The 16,718-nt window shown below is 53.5% G+C and overlaps 1 protein-coding gene across 1 annotated transcript in view; it reads left to right on the top strand.

Annotated features, from left to right (window-relative positions):
• LLGL1 (LLGL scribble cell polarity complex component 1) overlaps nucleotides 1–16,718 on the top strand; it is a 63,900-nt gene that overhangs the window by 254 nt on the left and 46,928 nt on the right. Inside the window, exon 2 of the mRNA XM_054042032.1 lies at nucleotides 13,120–13,217. Within this exon, the coding sequence (XP_053898007.1) occupies nucleotides 13,120–13,217 (98 nt within the window). The remainder of the gene's footprint in view (nucleotides 1–13,119; nucleotides 13,218–16,718) is intronic.

Raw genomic sequence — 16,718 nt, forward strand, 5'->3', positions numbered from 1 at the left:
CCCCAGCGGTTCCTGGGTGCTCGGAGCTGTACTCCGGGGCGTGGGGGTGCAGGGAGCCCGTGCAGCGCCTCAGCCAGCAGCCCCCCCATCCCCTGCTGTTGGGGGGCGCTCGGGGGGCTGCAGAGGGGTCCGAGCGCATTGCAAAGCCAGGGCCGGGGCTGGTGGCCGCTTGCCCCGCGCCCTCTCCCCCGGCTCGGGCTGGAAGGGCAGAGCCGGGCTCTGTTGTGATGCTATTGGTTGCGTTTGCGCCTCTCTCGGGGCGTTTGTCCTCGCTTCACTTTCCCCGCAGGCCGGGGGGCCGGGCTGGAGTTTGTTGCAAGAGCGTTTTTCTTGCAGCGTTGCGGGGTTGCGCTTGGCTGCTTGAGACTGGGCAGGGGACGCAACTTGCCTTGTTTTTCCGGTGTGCACCGCTGAATTTCGGGTGCAGGGAAATCCCACGTCGGTTCCAAAAGTTGAACTGCCCCCCCAGTTGTGCATCTCTTCCCCGGGCCATCCATCCATCCATCCCCCTTGCAGGAGTCAGTCTCTGCATGTGTCTTGCACGCTCAAGCGAAACAATAGCTCGAGGAATACTCCATCTCCAGCGAGCAGACTTGCAGGAAAACAGGCCAGCCTGGTGCGGGTAGGGCTCCGGCTTGAAACAGTTAGTTTTCATTTACTCCTGTCCTCAGACGTGGTCTGGAAACAGGCTCGGGGGCTGTTTGTATGTGAGGAAATGGAGCTGAAGGGTAGATCAGCACCTGAGTTTTATTCTGGTGCAGAGGCTGATAAGTGGCCTGGCTTTTGGCGGTGAAACTCTGCAGCCAGTTCTGATGCATCTCCGCAAAGGGGGCTTTAAAATGCCGAATTCCCTTCTGAGCTGTGTGCTCCCTTCCCCTTTGAAGGGGCAGAGCTGTGTCCCTTTGATTTATAGCCCTTTTCATCCTGGACTTTTGTCTCTTTATTGTGCAGGCTTAATAAGCCTGCTGGGATCTTTACATGAACCTGGTAAGTGACTGGTGGGGGGAGTGATCCAGAAGAAGACCAGGGATCCTAGGAGGGAGGCGGCGCTCTGTGGACAAATGCGTGCGCTCTCTCCCTGAAAATACTGACATTCTGTTCCTTCCTTTATGGCCAAACGGGACTCCGCGGTCCTTGGCCTCCTGGACACAAACACATTTTATGAGGCAGCCAGAAGCCGCCTCGGTAGAAATGCTGTAAATGTGGCTGCACTTTTGCTTTTGCATCTCTCACTGGGTCGCTTTAGGGGCTCCCCAAGCTCTCCGATCTGGGAGGCGGAGGGATCCCCGTCCCTTGTGCTGCACACACCTGCACTTCTGATCGGCACCCCTTAGGCACAGCTGTGTGCTCTGGGTTTTTTTTATGAAGATAAATAAAATCTCTTCGCTCATTTGGAGTCCATCCCGAATGAGCGCATCAAAGGTTGATGCTTTCTCAGTTCTGCCACTTGCACGCTAAAGGAGAGGGATAGCTCAGTGGTTTGAGCATTGGCCTGCTAAACCCAGGGTTGTGAGTTCAATCCTTGAGGGGGTCATTTGGGGATTTAGCTGGGGATTGGCCCTGCTTTGAGCAGGGGGTGGGACTAGATGACCTCCTGAGGTCCCTTCCAACCCTGATATTCTATGATTCTATGAAGGGAGGTCAGTTCCACCTTATTGCTTCTTTAGCTTGGAAGCGAATGCGGCATGATCCTGCTGTGGGACCCTTACTTGCTTTGTGCAAACGTCCGTGCTCGTGGCTTGACAGGCTGTGTGATACTTACAGGAAGAATGCCTGTTGCTATACGGTCGTGAAGTTGTAGGTCACAACTGGCAGTTCTGACCCAATGCCTTTGTCTGGCCGTCTCTTCCCAGCCTTGCTCTGTTCCCTAGTGTTGTCCTTCGGTGTCTCATGGATTGCAGTAATACTGAAGTAGAGAGCAGGGCCCCACTGTGCAGTCCCGGCCCCAGAGAGCTTGCAGGGCGAGTGGAAAGGGGAAACCAGTGGAAAGGTGATGACTTGTCCACTGGCACGCAGCAGGTCAGTGGCTGAGTTGGGGAATAGAACCCAGGACCTGAGTCCCGGTCCGGAGCTCTGTCCACCTCCCATGGGCCTCGGAGCTCTTGCGTGTTGTCTGTATGTTTCACAGGACTCCCAGTTGCCCCATAAGGGAGGTAGAGCTGGACCTTGGTGGTGGTGATTTTTCCTTGAAAAGCTCCTAGTGGGTCTGAAATGGGGATAAAACCCCCCTGTCTTGAGGCTCGTCCTGTAGGGTTGTGGAGGTTTTGCCCACCTTCTCTCGTGGTGTGAATCTGTTCCCAAAGCGAAGCTGGAACTTGCCTAACGAAATAGGGGATGTGAGAAAGCAAGCTGTGGGGACCCACAAACCATGAGGTTCCTAAATGGCTCCCTCCTTAATATGTGGGTCTCCCCAGTGGGGCTGGGGACAAAGCCCTGAAGGATTCTGGGTCTTGCGCTACCTTTGATCTGCAGTGGATTTCCCATTGATGTCAAATCGGAAAAATGAGCTGTGTGTGGAGGCTTTTAAGTCTGCATTTGAAATGTACAGGGACTGTGATCGCATAATCTCCTCCTCTAGTTGTGCTAGGGAATTAGACAGTCTTCCATTAATCTCCTGAGCAGAAAGAATGGACCACTCCCCTAGCAGCTAACTACATTGGATAGGATTGGCACGCAGCTCGGTTCTGGGACATAGCCTGGATATCTCTGGCAACTGGTGGGGTGCCAGGCTCGGAACCTCCCGGTCTCTTCTGCAGCCTGCCAGAAGCAGTTTCCTTTGCTGCCTTCACCTCCGCAAGCAGCTGTGCTTTACGATGACTAGCCTGCCCCCAGAGGAGTGAAATGCTGGACGCCCATTGACTTGCAATTGGGTTTTCCATCTGCCTTGAATGAAGGATCCGGAGGGAGTGGCGGTAAACAGCAGCTCAGGAAAGAGGTAAAGCTCCACTCTGCATAATGCTCCGGCATGTGGGGACGTCTCTAAATGGCCAGGAGCGTGGCTATCAATGAGACAAGCTTAGCTGATCTGGGGTGGGCGTGGCCAGCGTTATAACTGGCAGGCCCATTGTGCTCTGTGTTCAATATGGGGAGCGTGACCATGAAGCTGAGCGCGATCTGAACCGATAGTGACTCCTGTTGTGGTGCTTCATGCTGACAGTTGTGAGCAAATATTGGTTTTATCCATTCCTGTTAGCATAGGCAGGCTTAATGGTCTGTATGCCTGGAGCTAGCTATGGAATTCCGATGCCAGCAGGAAGCTAACGGTATAGATTCAGCTTTCATAAACAGATGCACAGTGGCCATCTCTCGTGCACTGGCTGTGGTAGCTCTTGTATTCGCAAGGGATTGGGTTAGATCTGCCGGGGTCTCTGCCAGATCATCGTGATCAAGGCTGGAATGCCAACTGATTGCTTTAGACGCTGCATTGTCCATGTCCGAAATGGGTCAGCCCAGCCTCTCTGCCTCTGCAGACCTGGGGACGGTTTTGGCTGCAGCTGAAAACCAGTCTGGCCTGGATACCTGTCCCAATTGCACAGCGACCTCCCTAAAGGGTAGCCTCTGCTACAGAAGCCAGGAAATGCTGTGGGTCAAATGCAGGGCAGAGCTGTGTACAAGAAGCTCTGTGGCCAGTGCAGTTGGTCTCTAACTGCCTTCTCGTCCAGGGCCTGATCCCATGAGGTAGGATGTTCTCTCCATCCCAACTGAAGCGTAGGCAATGGCTCTGTTCCTTGCGGGGCCCAGAGCATTAGAGATAAAGGCCTGGACTGATCAATGCTTGCAGACATCTGCAAAGGAATCCAGATGGCTCTGAGGCCGAGCTCGGGCACCCATCCTAAACCGTTTGGACAATCAGTGAGCTTATATCGTCCCCTCCCACAGCCCTGACATCAGTTTGTGTTTACAGAACCTTTGTATTCACAGTAAGGCTGCAGATGGGAATAATTCCAACTCTGCCCCTGGAGCAGCTGCGCCAGTGCAGGCAAGGACGGGAACGGGGCTGCACTGGAAGAGCTACGTGAGGTTTACTCTCACTTGGAATGGAGGCAAATGCCAGTTGGCTCAGTTGGCTCAAAGTACTGTAGCGCAGCGGCCCTGTGTAGTGTGGCCATGTGCCTTGCCCGTGCTATAGGCAGGCCTCTGTAATCGGTGACACAGGACCTGATCCTGCCGACGATTCCGGTCCTAACGCTCACTGCCTGGCTAGTCTCACGAGGAGCGTTTGCAGGATTGGGTGTATGATTTTTATCTTCGTGTTAAACCAGATACGTTCAAGGCTGTTACAAGCTGCGGGGGTGGGGGAGCATGGTGCAGTTCTTGCTCTGAGTCCCTAGGCAGTTTTGGCCAGTGCTGGGGGGCCTGGGGAAAGCAAGATTGCTCTGAGGGGCTTTCTGTGGATGCAGGATTTGCATGTGGTTGGGGTCTCTGCACTGCAGCAGGAACTTAATGAGGAGCGGCTCTGAACTGCATTCTGCTCCGCTGAGCACTTCGGGGTAGGATCGTCCACCTGACTTCTATTAAGACTCTTCCTCCCCCCCCCCCCCCCCCGCCCCTCCCAGCTTGCCTGAAATCTGATTTGTATCTGCTGTAACCAGGCCCGGAGCTTGAGTTCGAGAAGGCGGCCTCTGCGTGCCAGATACAGCTCTTGGGGATGTCGTCTAGCGTGGCAGGGAGGGAGGGGATGTGTTGTACTACGGGCTTGGGTCATACGGAATAGCTCGTTAAGCTGTCGCTCTGACGAGGAATTTTAAAGCTCTCTGTGGATTTAGTGGCAGAAGGAAGATGTTGGGGAGGGGTAATAGTGGAGGCTTGTAGCGGGATTAATGCGCTAACCTTTCACCCTGGAGACTTGTCAGTTAACAAGTAAAATGCGTTGCCTCTGAATCTGATCCCTAGAGGTCACCGACTCTCTCACTCACCGCATAACTCAGGCAGCCCATGCACGAGACCTGCCACTCCAGTGCCAGGTTCCATTGGCGCCAACGGCTCCTTGCTGGCACTCTCATGCACTGTGTCTATGGCTCTCCTCTTCCTCTCGCTCACTGTCTCCGAGAAGTGCAGAGTTGTCTGACTACAGGCCTCTTCCAACATCAGATGGAGGTTGGGGGGTGGGCCCCTGATCAGTGGGGAGAAGAGCATCTCGCGGGCAGTGACAGATCCTGATTCCAGCAGTAGGACCCAGTGCTCTTCCCAAATAAGCTGTGTTTCTGCACGGCCCAGTGGCTAAACTCTTTTAGCCTTGTCAAAACACAAGATTTACTCAGTCCCCTCGGGGTGCTTGACAGCTCCCTGAAATCTGTAACTCACCAGAGCTTTGGCTCAGTAAATCTATAGATGCTGAAACCTGGGGAAGGGGGTTGGTGGCACTGGGTGTCTCTCTCTGTGTGTAGTATCTGGGGGGAGTTTGTAGATCCTCTAGCTTGTCATTGATGAGAAGGAGCTCATCTCCCTCCCGTCACACCTATTGATTTGCTTTGGTCCTTCTTGTTGCCCCGGGTCATACTCATGGTCATGAATGACGTAATCTGACTCCCCAGTGTTGTTCCATCACACGGGGATGAGGAGCAAGTGACTTGAGCCCTATAGCTATTTTCTGCTATATTGAAGCTATATTCTGGATGGCTCAAGCAGCAATGGTGCTCCTCTAAAGGAGGGCTGACTATGGGGAACTAGCTCCCGGGCCCTTTTCCCCATTCAATGGCAACAGAATGAAAAGGGTTGGCCTGACTCTGAGGTGGCCTCTCATCCTGGGGCACTCGCTAGTCTAGAGAATGGTGCGTGGGTTCTGGAAGAAGGAATGTCTTGAGGATGGAGTGATGGCCACTTGTAAACAGGTGCTTTAAAGGGATCTGTTGTGGATCAGAACTCCTTGTCTCTTCCTCTCCGTTCTGGTTCTGAAAGAGTGTTAAAAAAACGTAAGAACATAAGAATGGCCCTACTGGGTCAGACCAAGGGTTCATCGAGCCCAGTATCCTGTCTTCCGACACTGGCCAGTGCCAGGTGCCCCAGAGGGAATGAACAGAACAGGGAATCATCAAGTGATCCATCCCCTGTCGCACATTCCCAGCTTCTGGCAAACAGAGGCTAGGGACACCATTCCTGCCCATCCTGGCTAATAGCCATTGATGGACCTATCCTCCATGAACTTATCTAGTTCTTTTTTGAACCCTGTTATGGTTTTGGCCTTCACAACATCCTCTGGCAAGGAGTTCCACAGGTTGACTCTGTGTTGTGTGAAGAAATACTTCCTTTTATTTGTTTTAAACCTGCTGCCTATGAATTTCATTTGGTGTCCCCTAGTTCTTGTGTTAGGAAAAGTAGTAAACAACACTTCCTTATTTACTTTCTCTATACCACTCATGATTTTATAGACCTCAATCATATCTCCCCTTAGCTGTCTCTTTTCCAAGGAGAGATATAACTGTTCAGGCCAGTTATGGATTTCTGAAGGTCCTTTCTCAAAATAACCCAGCTCCAACGCAGCTAGAAATGAAGCGCCTCATTTTCAAGAAGATGGGTAACTCCTGACCAGAAGAATGCACTGCGTCTTGTCCAAGTGGGGCCTGGTGGTGGCAGTAGCTCTGTGCCAAGATTCTACTTTGTCAGTCGTTGGCTGTAAAAGTGACCACAAAGAACGATTCGAGAACAGATCTAGGAAGAGGAACGCAAACTGTGGAATGCAACCAGACAAGAGGAAATGGTTCTTTCCCTGAAAGGCTTTGTATGAAACCAGACAAGGGGAGTGGGGGAGGCCATGCTTATGACAGCCGTGATGCCTCCGCTGATATTTGGAGTAGTTCTAATCAGGCTCTCCTTGGATGTCATGGTGACAAGTACAGTGTGAACCGGATCTGCTTTGAGCAGGATGGGCCCATGAGCTTTGGTAAGCTGCCTCCAGACTCATCATGGATTGTCCTGGTGCTGCCGTATTCTCCAGATGTGTAAAGTGCTCAAATATTCAGCCCTCTGGGTGGTTCTTCCTAAGCTCCCTAGAAAGATGCATAAAGTATTGTACCCTTGGTTCAGTGTTGCTTCCCCTTAGTGGCTCGATGACCAATTAGAGCAGTGTTTTCTCAAGGACGGGTCCGTGGACAGGCACTGGTCCCTGAGATCTCCCTGACACAGTTTAGGAAGGCAGCAAACCGGTCCCTGGTATCAAAAAGGTTGAGAAAAACGGAACGAGAGGGCTGTTTGCAAGCTGGCTGACAGCATGGAAAATCTGACCCACTGGCCCTCTGAAAATGACGACTCCCTGGCCAGCCGGGCGGGGACAATCCCAACCGCGTGCTTGGCCTCGACACATTCTTTATTAATTTGAATGTTCATAGTTCCTCCCGTTGGAAGGCTTCAAGGCATTCTAGCCTCCCCCAGGTGAGGAAACACCATCGCCACTCAGATCCACCTGCCCTCCTCAGGTCATGTACGGATCTGTGGCAGGGCCAGGAATTTAATCTGGCAACCCTGTCTCCTGCCTTGATGTCTGAATTCAATACCAGATACAGCTGCTGTTCCCTCCCTATCATTATTGTTCCTCTGGCTGGAGAGGGGGAGCAGCCATCTGAGTCACTGCACCTGAACTCCCCTTCCAAATAGGCCGGGCTAGGAATCGGGTGTTTGCAGGAAAATGGGGAAAGAGCTAGTTAATTAGCTTCTGTAAGGAATCCTGCAGCTCGCAATGAAGCAGCAGGCCCCACCCACTGACTGCTTCCTGGATTCCTAGTTATCCCAGGCCAGTGATGGAGCTGATATTCGAGTAATTAAACCAGGGTGAGAAATGCAGCTGGGTGGCTGTTAAACCGTCGTGCACCAGCAATACCTGGCTCACTTCATTGGTGTGTGGAAACCCGTCCAAAAAGAGACCACCAGTGCAAGGGAAGCGCTCTGCGCAGCTGGAGCGTGAGATAAAAATAGTGTTTGCTGCTGACGGCTCGTAATAAACCAAATCTGCAGCTCCCAGTGGGAAAACCGGGGGAGGCGGTTTGAGAGGTGGGAGCACTGGCTTTTGGGAGCTGGGGGAAACATAAAATGGCAGATGGCTAATGTCAATGTGTGTGTGGTAGGGGGCAAGATCCTAATCTGCCGCTCGTTGTAGCTCAAGAGAAATGTAAGGACGTACTGTATGCATCTGCGGTATGTCCTGCTTTAGGTTGAAAGGGACAGGTTGTCTCCTGACCTGGCAGGTTGATCATCTGGGAATACTCTATGGCAGGTGTGGGCAAACTACGGCGGGTGGGCTGGATCCGGGCCACCAGCCGTTTTAATCTGGCCCTTGAGCTCCTGCTGGGGAGCGGGGTCTGGGGCTTGCCCTGCTCTGGCGCTTCTGGGGAGCAGGGTCGGGGGCCACTCTGCGCAGCTCCCGGACGCAGCGGCATGGCCCCGTTCCGGTTCCTACACGTAGGGGCAGCGAGGGGGCTCCGTTCTGCACGCTGCCCCCACCCCAAGCACCACCCCTGCAGCTCCCATTGGCCAGGAACTGCGGCCACTGGGAGCTGCAGGGGCGGTGCCTGCGGACAGGACAGCTCACAGCGCTGCCTGGCCGCGCCTCCGCATAGGAGCCATAGGCGGGAACATGTTGCTACTTCTGGGAGCCGCTTGAGGTAAGCACCGCCTACAGCCTGAACCCCTGAGCCTCCCCCCACACCCCAACCCCCTGCCCCAGCCCTGATCCCACTCCAAACCCCTCAATCCCAGTCCAGAGTACCCTCCTGCACCCCAAACCCCTCAGCCCCACCCCAGAGCCTGCACCCCTGGCCAGAGCCCTCCCCCCGCACCCCAATCCCAATTTCGTGTGCATTCATGGCCTGCTATACAACTTCTATACCCAGATGTGGCCATTGAGCCAAAAAGTTTTCCCACCCCTGCTCTATGCAGTGATGTGTCTTAGGGGCTTATATGATCCCCAGTCCCATAATATCTGAGCGCCTTGCAGTCTTTCGTGCATCTGTCCTTGCAGATAGGGAAATATTAATGACCATTATATAGGTGGTGCACAGACTAAGTGACTTGCCCAAGGTTGCACAGGAAGTCTGTAGCAGAGCAAGGAATTGAACCTGGGTCTTCTGGGGCCTAACCACTGTGTGCCATTCCCCTCTCGGTGAGTCGGAGATGAAGCCTTCAGTTACAGAGGGAGCTGCATACCCGTTTTATTTCAGCAGTGATATCAAATCCTTTCTGTCCTGTGTGGACTCAGGGGATCCCGTAGCCCTTGATGTAGGAGATTTGTGAATGTTTCCCCTCCAGTCACCCCTTATGACTGTGCAGTGTCTTGTCAGGAACAAAGAATTTCCTTGTGCAAGGGACTTGGGAGAGCTGGGCTGAATTCCTAGCACTCATGCTGACCTATGACCTTGGGCGCTGTTTCCAACCTAGACTGTGGGTGACGCTTCCCCTGTGAGAGCGGGTGTTGAAGACTGTAAATGTCACTCGCTACCTGTGAGTAGCTCGTTGGTGTCCTACGCTGGCTATCTCCAGCCCATGTGTTGGTGCTCCTCTGCTGGCAAAACAGCCTAGTAGTTAAAGCAAAGACTCTCCTGGCTTAGCCACTTACTCACTTTGAGACCTTTGGCAAGTCACTTAGCCTCTCTTTGGTGTATCCCCACTTACAGAATGGAGACCTACATCCCAGAGGGGCTGGGGGCAAACGGATGGCTGCAAAGCACTAGAGGCCCTTGGCTGGAAGGTGCAGAGGGAATGTGGTTAGTACAGAGCCCTGGGGCTGAATGGCGGGTCGGCTGGCTCTCGTCTAGCTCCAAGGAGCCTGCATTCCAAACCCTTGCTTCATACTCAGTGACTCCTCTCCTGTCCCCTTCTTCCTCCCATGGACTGTGTCTTCAGCCTAGGCCAGTGGGTGCAGTACTGACTCTGAGCAGTGGCAACCACGTTAACAGCCAATGCTATCGGCTGCAGAATCTGTTTTCCTTGGTCTCATCCATGCAGTCACCAGGCCCTGCCCTGCTTAGCTTAAGAAATCTGATCGGCCAGGGTGGCATGACGACAGGGAGCCTAGAGCTGTCTGACTTGGTGATGGAGTCCCCCGCAGGAGGAGTAACATTGGCACCCATGCGTCTGACGAAGTGGGTATTCACCTGCGAAAGCTTATGCGCCAATACGTCGGTTAGTCTTAAAGGTGCCACAGGACTCTCTGTTGCTTTTTACAGATCCAGACTAACACCGCTACCCCTCTGATACTTGGCACCCAAGTCTTTCGAAGCTATCCGATTGCTGTCTTTCAGGGTGGGAGAGAGGATACCCATGCCCTGCTCCCTGGATCGCCTTTGCCTGACTGCTATTCACTGGAACTCTCCACTTGAAAATGTGGCAAACTTTAGTGCTGGTCCCAGCCCTGTTCCCAAGAGAATTGTAGTGGTATCATGTCCAGTGCATCCTCAAGTGCAAGGTGACAAGGTGTCCCTCTGTCCAGGGTGTGAAGCCCCTGCTGTCATATAGACCCAGTCCCCAAACCTGGTCTTCGTCAAGCTAGAGCGTTGCGTTGTTCCCATGGCATTTCAGAGTCTTTCCACTAACCTTGTGTGGTGCTGTTTCAGAATATCTCGCAAGTAAAGAGAGCTGTTGGTCTCTAAATGCCAGAATAACACTAGCAAATCAGCGCTTTACGATTCGTACTTACCATGACCAGATCCTGAGTCTGTTCTGTGTTGCTACTTTGCAGAGTAACCGTGTGGGCCACGATTTCAGGGGGCCCCTATTTGGGGGTGCTGCAGTTGGTGTCTGTGCAGTGCATTGTCTTCAGAACAAGTCGTATGTTTCAGATGGGGCTGATGACTGATTTCTCAAGGGTTTTTGCCCAGCCATCCTCTGACCGGCTTCTGGCAAACTTCTCCCACTACCTCTCAAGCTGCCTTGTTACAATCTGATCATGTATTTAAACATTTAGTTGTCCTTGGACTGTAAGTTTACAAAAAAAAACATTTTTTTTTTCTGGCCTTTTTTTTGTACAAGAGCATCCGTAGTCAGGTCCTCCTCTAACTCCCTGCTACGTACTGTTGGAGAAAATACTTTGGCATTAAAAGGGGCACTTGGAACATCTGTCGCCCACAGCAGCCAAGAGGAAGCAGGAGGTTAAGATCCACTAAGTGGATGCAAGGGTTAAGAGTCTGTGTGTGGAAGGTGCAGTTGGGAAGATCCTACGGACCATATGGTGACACTATGGCTATGTTTACACCACAACCTGCGTCAGCAAAACTTATATCACTCAGGGGTGTGACTGTGGCCCGCACACCCCTCCCCCCACGAGCGATGTAAGTTTCACCGACATAAGCGTTCGTGTGCATGCCGCCATATCGGCGGGAGAGCTTCTGCCGCTTCATGCAGCGGCATGTGCGTATAGACATGGCCTTATTCCTAGAGCCAGTTGTGAAGCACTGGGGAGAGCCTTCTGTGTGAGGGGCCTTGGAAATGCCCAGTATTCAATGCCCCTGCTTGGGGAGATGGGTCCTGTTTGTGAGCATTAGGGAAAGGGGTGCCGGAGCTGGAATGAGCTTCCTTCACTCTGGGTAGGAGGAATTAACTGGTCTGTACGCTGAGCCTGTAATAGGGTCTCTTGCTGACATCCCTTCCTGGAGAACTTGTCCGTTAGGAACACTTTCGATGCAAAAACAGCCTCTGTTTCTCTGAGTTGGCAAGTGGATTGAAGTTCATCCACTAATCTAGATCCAGTTGCTAAGAGGGGTCCTCCCTCTAGCCCGCCTTTATGCTGGGCTGTCCCCTAGCTCTGGTTGCGGGTACCTAGTAGAATGCCCATATCCCACTGCCCACCTCTGCTCGGCTGCAGGCGTGAGGAATATATTCTCTGGGTGGTCGCGTTCAGAGCTGCACGCTGATCGCCAAGGGGAAGCGGGGAGTGTTTGCTGAGCGAGAGCGAAGATTCATTCTCTTCCTGTACTGAGCTCAGATTGACCCTGACACTTGAGACGTAGCTGGAATTCGGATACTTGCACGTTGGTCCTGGGGAAAAAAAACAAAACAAAAACCCCAGTCCTGGGATGGAGCGCTGCTGGGACTGCTTAGGGGAGGTGGGAGGGAGCGGTTGCTCCAGGCGGCTCTTCCAGCCAAGCCTGATTAATCTTTTCTCTTCTTCCTCCCTTCCACTTCTCCTAAAACGTGGCCTTCCAGGAGGCCACTGGGGTGGGAGCAGCGCTAAGGGAGGCTGCACCTGCACTGCGTGGGCTGCGTCGACTCTTATTAACCTTCCTGAAAGGAAGCTGTGGCCAGTAATAGAAGACCGCCAGCAGTCTAAGGAGTGGGGCTGTCTATCCAGGGCTGCTTTTATAGGGAATCTTAGCTGCGAAGACCAGGCTTGGGCCGGAGCCACGGCAAATCCGGCGCTGCCCTCTCGGTTAAGGCTCACGCAGGCTGTTTGAAAGGCTTTGATGAAGTCAGTGGGACGCACAGTGATTGGCCAGCCCCCGCTCACCTGGTTATTCCAGGCTTGGTAGCTGCAAGGGGTCTTGAGCTGCGGCTCTTAAATTTGGCTGCAGTTTACAAGCTGTGTGGAGCTTGGACCTACTGTCTCCCTGTAATGCTCCTGCCAGTTTGTGGCAGGGCCCGGCTTCCCATGTTCTGGACCATGCCAAGCCCAGTGGGCCCTGATCCTTGGCTGAGCTCTGAGTCACAAGTCCTTCTCTGAGGAGCAGGGAAGGCGAGGTCTGCCTGTTTTCAGACAATGCCAAGGCTCAGGCTTGGCCAAGGGCTAGAAATGTTAGATGAGGTTATAGTGGGTGTGGTCCTTGCTTAGCCCCCCTGGGCAATGGGGCAACAGAACTGCCTGGCACCGCCGGCACATCCCGTGAAAAAGGCTTTCAGGCAGGTGCTCAAGGGGGAGTCAGTCTCTGAGCAGCAAGTGAGCGAGAGTCCCTCCCCCTTCTCCCCAGCATTGCAGGGAAGGGTGGCATGTAAATTGTGAGATCTTCTTGGGCCCTGTAAATAGGGATGCAACTGAACTTATTTTTTGCATGCGCTGTCCAAGCCTATGGAGGCAGCACCGGCCAAAAGCTTTGGGATGGGCCCCGTGTAACCATCTCTGGGGGCTACAAGCGAGTCCGCCTCGCACCGCTGAACTCCGTGGCATGTGACACTGTCTCGTTTCTCTTGTCTTCCTCCTAGACCGTGGAACATGGGTTTCCCAACCAGCCGAGCTCTCTGGCCTACGACCCCAAGCTGCGAATTATGGCCGTTGGCACCAAATCGGGAGCTGTGAAAGTGTATCCTTTCCAGGACTCTCTGGAGAAGGGCGGAAGGTAGGGTCACCTCCTGCCAGCTGGGGGGCAAACTCGCTGTAGCTACAAATGGGCCTGATGTGGCCGCTGCACATGGCTCCGGTGTTGTGTTGGTCTCATTCGAACTCTTTGGCTAACTGTAGACACTGGCTTGGTCTTCTCTGTTCACCTTGGTAGGTGCTAGCTAAGCATTTTGTATGGTGTCTCAAGATACCTTGCAGGCCAAACAGCTGGGACCTGCGGGGGGTGATCCAGCCTTGACTTTAGGTAGAAGCATTCCTTACTGGCTCGGGAAGGTGTTGGGACCACTCTACGCGAGGGCTGTATTTCAGCTCAGCCCACTGCGGTTCCGGGATTAATATGGCAGCTGATCTCGATTCAGTAGCTCATCTGCGGCTTTGAAAACTGGAACCTCTGGCTGAGAGCCTGTAGTGTTGGTCAGGAAAGTGGGGTTTCTTCTCCCATGAAATAGCCTCGAGTATTGTGAGCTTCCCAGCGGATGTCCTGGGTGTCAGACCCTGGCTGACTGCATTGTCCAGATGAGAGTGAAAATTCAGGCTTACAGCATGGAACTTTGGGTTACTTGTCTCTGCAAAATCTCACAGCAATGATTGCAACCAAGCTTAAGACCTGGATTAACTGCTTCACTTTGGTGCCCACCCAGGGCCGAAGGCTGCATAGCCCTCTTGGAAGCAAGGCTAGGCTGTGTCATGAGCATTGTAACCCACTGCGAATGGGTGTGTTCTTGCTGTGCACGCGAGTTTGCTAGTACCCGGCTTCTTGTGGGTGTGGGTTGTTTATACGCATCTAAAACTTGGAAAACAAGGGTGCCGTTCTGTTCCCACCTTTTTTGGCAGGCGAGAGTGGAGGGGACGGAGGTGGAGCAGAGTGGCTCGAGGTGGGTGGGAGGACAGCCAGCATCTGGGAAAGGTGTGTGTGTGGAGGGGGTGTATGTAGAGCTTAACCTATTACCTCTCCAGGTGCCCACATTGGAGGTAGTGGTTGGAGCACAGAACTGGAGCCCAGGACCTCTTAGTTCTGACACTGATCCCTTCTGTTCATGGGTCCTCGCTTGTGCCTCTAGTTTTCCCCATCTGTTAAGCAAGGATGATGGTGTTTACCTGCTTCCCAGGGGTGTTGTTCCGTAAGGGTTAGTCACCACGCCTTGGGGATGGGAAGTGAAGTCACGGCTGCATGGGCCAAGTTTGAGGGTGGGGTGGGGGAGGGGAAGGCTGCTTGTGATCCAGATAGGGTGGGCGGGTGGGAGCGCCCGCCCTCTCCCTGCATGGGTGTTGCTGCAAATAGGTCTTGCCAAGATTCCAGCCTCTGCACTCAGCTGTCTGTGCAGAGCAGTGACTCAGAGTTGATCCTCCAGCTCTCAGTAGGAGCATGGCTTTTTCCTCTTCTAGCATGTTTCCTACTCCGTGCTTAGCAACCGGCCCTCTGGTAAATAGCTGAATGGCCGTGTATGGGCCTTGGCTTGGCAAAGTGGTCATAGAAACCAGCTTGTGAGTAGGGGCAGACGTGGAGACAGTGACCAAACGGCAGCCTCGCGTCTGATGCCAGCGAGCCTTGCCATCCTGTGCTCTCCTCCTGCCTCCAACCGTGGTGGCAGTGGCTTTCCTGCCATGGTGCTACTTTCTGCCCTTAATGGACAGGGTAAAACTGTGCCCATGTGAGCCAAAGGGGCAACCTCATTGAAGCTCTTGGATTTCCTTCAAGTGTGGCAAACCAAACGCCTCTCTGCGACCCCTCACTTCAAGCACAAGCCTGCCCTGTTAGCATAACCTGGTTATAGCTTTCCCTGGGCATCAGGGATCTCTCCATGGAGAACTGAATCCGGGGTGTGTGTGTGTGTGTGTTCTCCAAACTCCTCATTCCCAAGGGGTGGGGAAGGAAACAGCTGAACTTGCTCAATCTTCCAAAAATACGGCATCTGACTTATGAATGGAGTCCACCTCCGCTCTAAGTAGACGTGGTGTCATCGCTCGCCGTGGAACGGTGCCCAGGGGAAACGGCAGATCAGACACTAAAAACTGACATTCCCGGATCCCGCTGGAGAAGGAGCAGATGTGTCTGTTTCTTCCTCCTCCAACAAACCTTCAGTCCAGGGGGTTATTTAAGGAGCACAAATTGCAGGCTGAGGATGGCAAACTGCAGAGGTGGTTGGGGAGAGCAAGGCTGGTGGGGACACACTGGGCCAGCTGCCAGCTGGGGTGTCAGGTACTTGGTGTTTAAAGCTCCTTGCCCAGTGTTTGTCTTTTTGTTCTTCCACCTCTGCAAACAATCGGTGGGGAAGGCGAACCTGAAATGGGGACCACTAGCCCGCCAAGTGGGCCCTCTCCCCCAAACAAATAGGGCAGAGTTATTAGACAGCGAGGTCTGGTGGATCTGAGCTGGAGATCTGGGTTCTACATAGATTGGCAGGACTTTGGGGGCAGGAACTGTGGGTGTTTTTTGTGTGTGTGTGTTCTGTTTGTACAGGGCCTAGCACAGTGGGGTGCTGACCCATGGCGGGCTCATAAGTGCTACGTTGATACAAATAATAAATGTGTCCATGCATGGAGTGCACAAGTCTGTGTCCAATTAGGAGCTGGATTTCTCTCTGAAAAAAAAATACACGTACATCCAGCTTAAACTGCAATCAGTTAAATGCTGAGGCCCACCCGATTCTTGTGCATCACGCAGGGCTCGGACAACACTTCTTAGCAAATACCCTGTTTTGTTTTGGTTTTTTTCCTCCAGTGCAGAGGAAAGACTCCTCTCTAGAGGCAAGACATGGGCCCAAACCACAGCCTTAGAAATGGGGTATCTGCATGTGGTCTACCAGCACATCTCTCGCAGGGATGCCGCTATGCAGAGGAGGAACGCCCTGGACAGCAGCCTAGTGACTTAGGCTGGTGTTTTCAGGGAATCAGGATGCCGTCTTACAGGGACCCTTTGGGGAAGGGCCTTTCCCAGCTCCGAGGCTAACTGGCTGCCCCTGAATCAAGCGTCTGTTTTGAGCCGTTGTGGGCGTGGGGGCGGGGAGCTGACCCATTGTATCCAGGGCATCCTTGACCAGTCTGCTGCACATAGCCAAAGCCCCTCGGAGGAGAGGGGAGCTGGCAAGTTCTGCGAGGCCTGGCAGAGAGCGTCCTTTGTTGCTTGCTGTGTGGAGGGACTTCAGAGGGCTTTCTGGCTGCAGGCCAGGAATCAATTTGTCCCAGGGGTTTTGAGGCCCTGTTCTCCAGGCCCCGCTCCACAGGAATGCGAGGGGGTGTTAGTCGGAAATCAGTCGGACGTGCCGGACAGGACAAGGTGCAGAGCTGGCCCTTCCCTGGCCTGTCCTAGCCGTAGAATCTCCTCCCGGCACCACTGCAGCCTCTCTGCACGGGAGGGGGGAGGAAATCGAAGACCCAGTCGCTGTGTGCGCACCCGAGAGGAGCTCCCTTTATTCAGCGTCCTAGCACAAAGCTGGCATTTCTTTCCATTGTGCACCAGGCC

This window comes from Malaclemys terrapin, chromosome 10, assembly GCF_027887155.1.
Source record: "Malaclemys terrapin pileata isolate rMalTer1 chromosome 10, rMalTer1.hap1, whole genome shotgun sequence".
Lineage (NCBI taxonomy): Eukaryota > Metazoa > Chordata > Testudines > Emydidae > Malaclemys > Malaclemys terrapin.